The sequence below is a fragment of the Xyrauchen texanus genome, chromosome 4 (genome assembly GCF_025860055.1).
Source record: "Xyrauchen texanus isolate HMW12.3.18 chromosome 4, RBS_HiC_50CHRs, whole genome shotgun sequence".
In the NCBI taxonomy this organism is placed as follows: domain Eukaryota; kingdom Metazoa; phylum Chordata; class Actinopteri; order Cypriniformes; family Catostomidae; genus Xyrauchen; species Xyrauchen texanus.
In genome coordinates, this window is record NC_068279.1 from 15,987,529 (window position 1) to 15,997,713 (window position 10,185).

Consider the following 10,185-nt stretch of genomic DNA (forward strand, 5'->3'; position numbering starts at 1 on the left):
TGGTTACGCCCAGAGACGCGGCTCACACGTAAGGCTGTAGTGTGTATGCGTCCCAAACCCCATAGATGTAAAAGATGTGGAAAAGATTAAAAGTGTGGCTACATTTCACCAGGCTCGAAGCCAACAGCACGCAATGCAATATTTGCAACAAGATAATTGCTGACAAAACCGGCAACATGACAAATCTGGTGAAGCACTTGACAGTGCACGGAATAAACTTTGACTGCAAGAAGGCCAAGCCGGTGCAGTCATCCTCTCAGTGTCCTCCTGCCACAGAGCTTCCTTCAACAGGCCAACTACACGAGTCCTCCTCCAAAACTATTGATCAATGCAGCAGCGCTATGACTGGGACTCTGACAGGTAAGGTTAACATTTAGCAAACAAACCAACAAACAAAATCGGCTAACTTTTTGTGGTACATGCTTGTGTATTTGTTAAATTAACGTTTCAGTGACATAGTCCTATAAACTGAGACCTACATAATGTTAGATATTGTTTGGATGTATGGCTATAGATAACTAGCTAAATCGATGCTAAAAATGCTTTGTTGACAGTAACTGATCAAGTTTAACACACATTAAACTAGTTATCTTGTTAAACCGTACTTATCCTTAGGGTTGGCGGAATTAACAGTTTAACTTTCTTGTTTTGTTTTTTTTCCTCTTCACATAAATGTTATAGCCTCTGCCCCTGCCGACCCTGGCATGAGGAGAACAGAAGGCTCAGGAGATGAGTCTTTGAGTCTGTAAAAAAAAGTCAACAAACTGAAAAAATAAAACCAATGTTTTTTTTAGGTAATGTTTGTAATCTTGTTAAAATGTATTTCATAAAATTGGTATAGAAAAAAGTATTGTTTAGGAACCGGTATCGAAGTCAAAATATCGGTATCGATATCTAAAAAAGAGCCGTCATATTAAGCATTCTCCCATTCATAAATATACCAACATATGCATTCACACATACTCTGCCATTCTCTCTGGCTCTGCAGCACTGTGTATTTGGCAGGTTGATTTGGCAGAGCTTAGTGCATCATGTTATCCAGACACTTTGAGGTGTTGGCTAGGTGCTTACCGTTGCCCATGATCTCAGATGACAGCAAATCTAGCATTACAACACCAAAATCACCTTCTACCATAATAGACTATTAATAGAGGAGAGCAAAGAGAAATATACTTCTTCCCTTTCACATTTAGTAGAGTGTCGCTTTCCCTTCAAACTCTCCAGAGTAGGTGGAAATCCTGTGGCCCACTGTGTGAAGAGTCAGCAGGCCCACAGAGGCTGTCTGGTAGAGACTGATTGATGGGCATTGCTTCAGTGCTCTTACAATATCCTTTGCCCTTATAGCTGTTTGACTACAGATCTACTATGTGACACTATCATGATGACCATCTGATAAACTTCTATTCTAGATCACTGCTGGTGCACAATACAGCTCTGACAACAACAGAGGTGCTGCACAACCTATTGGCTCTCAGATACACTTAGATTCAGTTGCCTGAATGTCTTCAGTATGCTTTGCTGCATTCATGCTTTGGCTGGTATAGGCAGGCACAATTTAAAAAGCATGAATGCTAAAACAACTGCATTCACACATAGTGGCTATGCATTCAACATATGTATTCACACATAGTGGCATGCAGTAATTCTCAACTGGTTTGCTTCAAGACCCTGAACTAGACCCGAAATATTACATTGGACATCAAGTGGGGACCCAGAATTGTACCAAAATGTTTTATTGTACAAATAAAAAAAAAAGTAACTAATTTAATCTTTAATCAAAGATTGAAATGTATTGATATTATCATGAGCTGCATAGGCCCATCAATAATCAAAATAATTAATATGGAATTGGCTGAATAGAAAATAGCAGAACAACAGCAAAAGAGTGATTGACAAGCCATAGGGCCATTCGCACCAAACATGTTTCTGCTTTGACCATTGTGCCACGTTTTTTCACACAATGTCGTGTCAAAATAAAAACAGACTTTACCTTTTAAAAAACATCTTGAGACACCTGCACACGGTTCCATTCTTTGTACTGTGCCTTGCTTTTTTAATGCAAGAAAAAATACAGACCGAACGGTCCCTACACACTGAACAACCAGTGGCCTAAATAATGTATGAACATTAGTCATTACAAAGTTACAGGTGAATTTGCACCAAAATACAGTACAGTTTCACAAAGCCTTTGAAATCAACAACAAAATATATGGAAAGCATTTTCTTCTCCTCTTCACCTGGGTTCAGGAATTATTTTCCCATTCATTTCTTCCATAGACCTTTCATTAAATCCTTCAAAAAAGTGTTCTAAGCCGTGAACCAAACCAACCAGTTCCAAAGTGAATCAAAACATTACAAACTTTGTTTTGAAGTAACACAAGACTGTGTACGTTACATCTTTAATGAGGGAATGAACTACAATACCATGAAGCATTGCTTGTAATGATGTAATCGAATATAAAATTCTGGAAATATATAAAACTATTGAGTTTAGGTTGTTTATTATAAGTATAGACATATTCTGATATATACAAATATATATAAGTAGTTTGAGCGTTAAGAGAGACTGACTCATTTGCGTCATTCACAGTGCGTCGTCACTTCTGAGCTTGTTTGGTGGGCTTTCTTGACCACAGTTCTCTGATTGGTGAATCTTTCTCTGCTGGACCACTATGTTTGCATTTTGTTAACCAGGAACTCCACTATTATACATGTTTTTTAACCAATGAAGTTGAAATAGTACAGACTGATGGCTTCAACAGAAACATATACATCAATAAACAACCTTGGAACTCACAATATGTCTGTCTTTAAAGGTTTGTAAGTTATCGAACAAAATGAATTCGTCTATGGAACATGAAAGAGATTTCAACTTATGAAACCAGACTGTTACTCTATACAGAACTGCTTCTAGGCAGTGGAAGAAAGTCCAACAATGCACTTGTTGGAAACATTGTAGGTAAGTAACATTCTCAACATGCTCGATATGGGGCAAGACCGTATCCAAGAAAATTCAAGGATTGATTATCTCAAGGCTCTGTAATGCAAACTTACAGAAATTGCAAAGTCACCACCAATGGGATTTTGTCAAACACATGATTCTTGCATAAAATTCTAATCATTACTGCTCAATTAAAAGATATTAACATTTTCTATTATATCGGTTGTCATTCACTTAAACATTTCCATGTGTTATATATCTGCAAGACTAAATAATTAAAAGTCTCTGAGAGACAGACCTAGATACAATTATGAACTAATTAAAAGACAATAGTAATTAGGTTTTGTGACACTTACTTTGTGCGATCCACCTGTCTTCCTGACACACGGGGAGAGATGAAACTTGATTACCACAACTGGGCCTCTTGAACAACAGGTGTTGTTACTAGCCAAGTACACAGGTGACATATGTGGAGGATGTTTAAATTTTTAAAGAGATACTATATCATTGCTTATATACTCATCATCAGATATCTCTGTCCCTGTCATTTGAGATGCTGACTCAAAAACTACACAAGGATCTGGGTGTTGTGTGCTGTCATAATGCTCAGGAAATCCATTATATTGGTTGTGTGTTGTCACTCTGTGTAACCACTGGTATCCCTTTACCATTGTAACCAAAGTTTCAGCAAACATAACACTACAATTACTGTTACTGCAGAACAATTTTACTAATTAATATGGAAACTCCTTCAAACACTGTAAAAAGTGTAAAAATTCTGCAAATTTCATTCATTTAAAATTTGGTAACAATAGCTGTTTTAACTGAGGTATTCTGACAGAAAATGGATACCAAGGTAAATGTTTGTAAGGATGTTCATGACTGCTGAGTGGACACTAGCCTAAGCTAACGTTGGCTAACATCTATATGGTCAGAGGCTGAAATACAGACCATTATATTGCTGGTCATCAAGTTCACCATATTAATAAGCTACGTTTAATTATTTGATGTATCATTAGACCTAAAATTGAAAGACACGCCCACATATACAAAAGTCGGTTGTCAAATATTAAAGTGCAATGACTCTTATAAGCGTCAGAGAGCTGTATGAGAGTATCAGTTAACGTTAGCATAAGGGCTAGCAGAGGCGCAAATGACAAAACTGCAAACCGCTGTCAGATTGATACTGTCAGAGTGAGACAGACGTTTGTCTGCTCATATTGACATGTTTGGGAACGTGGTTCAAAAGCCGGGTTGTTTAAATTTGCAAAGACCGTTGGTGAAATGTTTGGTAAACAAAGGTGGATTAGAGTTTGTCCACGCTAAGAAACGCTCATAAACTGCATGAGTGTCCGCATGTGTTTTGACAGCTCTCACGACCTGCCTTTACATGACAGGTCCCTACAGTGATCTGCCACAGAAAAGCTCATTGAGGTATATATATATATATATATACACACACACACACACATACATACACATACACACATATACATACATACACACACACACACATATATATATATATATATATATATATATATATATATATATATACATACACACACACACACACATATACATTTTCGGCAAATGCTTGCTTATAATGAGAGAGAGAATTTTGTTTTTTAAACAGTTGCACGACATATTTGTGTGCATATGGGATGGTGCGTAAATACCTGTAATATGACAACAGTCCATTGCTGAGTACAAACCATCTGCGCTGGTAACCTTTGATATAGTTAGTCCATTTAAAGAGCCAGCCTTTGTAGGTGTCCGAGCCCGGGGCTGGTGTCCCGCTTGCTGGCGTGGACGCGGCACTCTTGCCCTGCTCGCTCATCGTCCTGGTCCTGGTCCTGCTCCGGTCCACTGCCGCAGACTGTTGCCGCTGCCGCCACTGCTGTTTACAGGGTAAGCACGGAACCGCGTTGAGAAAGGACACGATCCTGCTGGGGCCGTTGCAGGGAGCGGCCACTCTCCCCATAAACTCACAGCCGATGCGCCGAGATGGACGGACTGGCGGCGGAGGAGGGTCTGGGTCAGGGACAGAAAAACACTTCCCCTCTTTCTCTAACGGTTCAAAGAGAGATGAAGAGCAGTGTGAGTGAGAGAGCTGGAGCGACGACCACTGGCGTGAGATGAGAGCGCCTGCTACTGCTCTCACATCATACGTTCATTAATCCAGTGACCAAAATGCAATTTTATGGAATAATTTATCATAACATACACTTCAGCATTGCCTATATACTTACACAATGTAATTTAATATATTTGTTGGTATAATTGATCATTATAATAAAAGTGGTAGAAATTAGTATTGTAATAATTATAATTACATGTAATATGTTAAACACGGATCATGTAGATTTACCACTGATCTACACCAATGAGTACCCTGAATCGCTAAAAAAAGAAAAGAAAAATGTCGCTTTCGTTGGCGTTCACACCTTGTGCTTAAATGATAATTTAATAAAAAAATAAATAATTGGCAGGTGTCTGGAAACGCGTTATTAACAGTTTAAATGAATAGTTCACCCCCCAAAATTTGAATATTATCTCACCTTGCCACCCCAGATGTGTGAGACTTCTTTCCTCTGCAGAAAAAAAAGATTTTTAGAAGAATATTTCAGCTCTGTAGGTTCACACAATGCAAGTAAATGGTGACTAACATTTTGAAATTCCAAAAAGCACATAATGGCCATAAAGGTAATCCATATGACTCATCTGGTTTTATCCATGAGTTCTGCTGCTCTCCAGTCTGTTTGGGGTGAAAACAAACCAAAATATAACTCTTTTTTTTCACTATAAATCTTGAAATCATTTTTCTCTTTAGCAATCATGATTTTATGCTTGATTACCAGAGCCGGATTATCCATAAGGGCACTTGGGCCAGTGCCCAGGGGCACCAACCATTCACAACCACTAGGGGGGCACCACATGACACAAGCTTTAAAAATATTTTTCGTAAATTGTTATATTATTAACTTGAAATTCTTGAAAGACCATAAATAACTTGTTTATGAACAATAATTTAACAATAATAATAATAATAATAATAAATTATAAATAAATGAAGATTACATGACCACTATCACTTCCCCCCTCCCCAATCTGTCAGAGTTGAGTTGGTCCACAACAAGTACGCGCAAATGTGTCATTTTTTTAACGGCTACAGAAAATGAATCAAAATCCAAAATGGACAGACGGCAATTGAGTGGTTTCGCAAAAAGAAGATTAAAGAAAGAGAAGGACGCTAGACGTTTAGCTACAATAAAAAATGTTCCAGGGATCGACAATTTTTTTGTTAGATCTCTAGTTTTTTGGGAGAACACTGGAATTGCAGACACCAGCAGTGCTAAGTCTGACACCGCCGGCTCTGCTAGCGGGGGAGATGCAGCAGCTGCTAATGTTAGTCAGGGCGTCGGCGATGACCGCCAGGGTAATGAGGATATTCTCCTTGTCCTTGGGGGAGACAGGAGCGAGGAAGACTCGGGTGAGGAAGAGGACATTAATGAAGGTAAATATTAGGGGTGGGACGGTACATGTAAGTTATTCGTATTGAACCGAAACGGTACGGGCGTCACGTCTCGGTGCACGAATTTACACGGAGAATACACGGTATAAAAATAAATAAAACTAAATAGCGATACATATCGCTCTATTTCGCATAATGAACAGTCTGATCAAGATTGCAATGCTGGAGTGTGTGTGTGTGTGTGTTTGTGTTTGTGTGCGCGATCGAACTGTGTGTGTGAGAGAGAGACACTGATCTATTATAGAATGTCATTATATAGATCAGTGGAGAGAGAGAGCGAGAGAGAGAGGCGCGGGCGCGATCGAACTGTGTGTGTGCGTGTGTGAGAGAGAGAGAGAGAGAGAGCCGTGGTCGCGATCGAACTGTGTGTGTGTGTGTGTGTGTGACGTGAGAGAGTGAGAGCCGTGGGCGCGATCAAACATAAAAACATACTCTGTCATTTTGTTCATACAGGACATCATTCAAACTGCAAAGTGTTTACTTATATTCGTGTACACTCGCAATAAAACACAACAAAGTGCTTTTGTCACACTCTAAACTCTTGTCAAACTGTAACCTACAACTGTCACCCAACAAAACACACACACACAAATCTGTTTATTTTTAAGTTACACATTCTTTTGAGGTATAGTGCCCAGGGGCACTATACTGTCTTGATACGGCCCTGTTGATTACACATCCTAGCGCCATCTAGCGTTGTACACTTGTGTCAAGCACTAGGAAATGTAATTGAGCATGAAATCTTGATTATGCCTGGAGACTCCAATGAGAAGGTGTACATGAGAAGGTGAAAAAGGAGTCACATTTCGGTCTCTTCTCGCCCAAAAATGTGTTACATCACTTCAGAAGACATGGACTGAACCAAAGAAGTTTTATGGATTACTTTTTTGCTGCCTTTATGTGCTTTTTGGAGCTTCGAAATAATGATCACTGTTCACTTGCATTGTATAGCCCTACAGATCTGAGATATTCTTTTAAAAATTCATCTAAAAAAGAAAGTCATATGCTTTCATCTGGGATGGCATTAGGTTGAGTAAATTAATTTACATTTTATTTTCATAATTTTGGGGTGAACTATTCCTTAAAACATGTTGAAGCTCATTAACCCCACACACGGGCCTGGCCTTTGCTTAAATGTGTTCACATTTACTATATAGTCTACTGCCCAAAACTTTTTCTACTGAGTTCGGTGTGAATGGAAAAATGTCATTTGTAGAGTGTGGACAGTGGGACTGCAATCATATAATGTCCTGTGAACTCACCAATTGATGGCACTACAGAGCTGCAAATGTAACAGCACCGCCGGTTTGGGATGTCAGAAACAAATTATATGAAATATTAAACACAAGCAAAAAATTACTCCAACACAGACGTTATTTGAAACAGTTTAATATTTTTTTTATTGAGGAAAAAATACGACTACAAAAAGAAAAACAATAATTTGTAGGTAGCCCTTTAAAATCTAAAACACTCCATACAATTATACCCAAAAAGAATCCATACTCTCCATTTGTCCGAGTTTTCAGTCTAAAACCTTTAACATTATTACAGTACCACAGAACACACTCCAAAGTTACAAGAACGTGACATTGCTACATGTTGTCTATTCTTCAGCCCACAACCAAAGCACTTAACACTGTGTGGCATGCAAATGTTTGATTCCCTCTGTGCTGTTTGAAATTTAATGACACTAGCCTGGCTCCTTCTACACCCTTTTTTAGATAAATTACATGCTAAGCATGCTAATTTTACACTAACATTTTTACAAATGACAAAAATGAGACTCAAGTACTATAACAAATATCTGCTTACGCACTCGTGTAGGTACATCAGTGCAGTTTACCCCTGAATTATTTTGCTTTTGCCAATTAAAGCATGCAGCTCCATTAGACAGAAGACACAAGTTAGTTCTATTGAATATATTTTTATGATAAAAAAAAGTTTTAAAGATGTTTTTAATGATCTGCTTACAGCTTTTCAGCTCTTTTAAGTCAGGTAAGAGATGTGTAAAAGTGCATAGATGACTCAGAGTTGCATTTATTAGCAAAGATGGAGATTACTCCACTCTGTACATTGTCTGATATATCAACATTATGTCTGTTACCTTTTTTCTGTCATGGGAAATCATTCTTGGTGGGTGTGCAGTTTTTGCAATGACAAAATTATGACAAAGTAATGATTGTCTGCAAGCATCACTTTGCCTGATCAACCCTGATCTCACTGTTGACACGGCACTTCTTCAGCTTTTATGTATTCTGCATTCCTCAGATATGCTCCAGAGAGGAAGTAGACTGCTCAGTCATTCACTATCATACAGACTGCAGTCCACTGCAGTGAAGGAGATACCCTCCCCTGCATCTAATGTGTGTGGTCTTGATTCAGCATAAAATATTCAGCTTTAGGGAAGCCCCAGAGGACCTCTTATAGCTTTATCATCACTTCTTACGACATCTAGAGTGCCAGTGATTGTACAAGCTTGCTGAAATCTGTACACAACACCTTATTAACCTGACCGAGGAAGACTATATTTTGTGCCACATTCCATAAATGTAGCTACAGTATGTCTAGGAGGTAGAATGTTTGCCATGGATACCGTTCATGATTTTGCAAGGGCATGTGGTGACGAAAGTCAGGTGTAATATAGTAATAGATGTAGGTTGTCTTGGTCTTAGCATATGTGCTAAACAACACAGGTTTATGAAGTGTAGTGCTTTCTGTGGGTTCATTAGGCTAGAAAGGGCTATGTTATTGTCTATGGCCTCCACAAACACACTGTCAGGCTGATATTGAACCCTTGGAAGAACTTCAACACCATTGTTACCATTCCTAAGAGAGGTTATTTGATTAAAATCATGCAGGGTGAGGTGCCCATACCATATTTGAGGATATGAAGAAGCCCAGGCTTACCGTCTTGGATCTGCAGGCATCTCTTACTTTGCCTTGAATCACCATAGGACAAAACACAGAACAAGAGAGCTGTGCATGGTAAGACACCAAAGTGAAATCCACAGCTCATCAGAAAATAATGGTACTGCCTATTTCAAGGACAGCTACTGGAAGACAATATTGTGGACAAAGATAAAGTTTTATCTTCTATATTGTCTTCTATAAAATAATGTTATCCCAACAGTTAACCATGCTGTAGAAATACCATACTGTTTAGCCTCCATAGGCAAGGTCCATTCAAAAGGTTTCCATTGCACAATAAGTTTTATAAGTTTAAACCTCTCGTCCATTCTACAACTGCTTTTTCCTTTTTTTAAAAAAAAGCTCTCCATAACCATAAACCACATACTGGAAAATGACAAAATGTTCTAACTTAACTGGATTAGTGTGGACGTGGCCATATGATCCATGCAGCATCCTTGGATAGCTTATAGTCATTGAGGATGCAGTGAATTCCTGCAAATGGAGTGGGGAAAATGGAAAAACATCTGTCCATGATAAGACTAAAGTTTCACTTTGGCTACTTAATGATACAGATAATGTTTATAATTTTAGATGTTTTTTGTTTTTTTAACAAACTCTTTGAAAATTAAGGTGATCTAACAGGTGAAGGTCAGATCATATTTTAGGTCAAATTTGAGCAAAGCTATAGATAACTCCAATAGCCCTTATTCAAAATAGTCCTTATTTTTTGATGAGAATACAACCAAGGCTGTGAGGGATATACATTTAGTCTCTTGAACTTGTTTTACTGTTGTTTAAA

General features: G+C 38.4%; 1 protein-coding gene across 2 annotated transcripts in view; it reads right to left on the reverse strand.

The window, feature by feature from the left end:
• The window catches only part of LOC127634831 (oxysterol-binding protein 2-like), a 124,135-nt gene that overhangs the window by 105,076 nt on the left and 8,874 nt on the right, over positions 1-10,185 (reverse strand). The window contains exon 1 of one of the 2 annotated variants that reach the window (XM_052114531.1): positions 4,621-5,008. The exons of the other annotated variant lie outside the window; for it this stretch is intronic. Coding sequence (XP_051970491.1) covers positions 4,621-4,925 — 305 coding nt within the window. The 5' untranslated portion in view covers positions 4,926-5,008. Of the gene's footprint in view, positions 1-4,620; positions 5,009-10,185 lie in introns of those variants that run through there. 2 annotated transcript variants of the gene reach the window in all.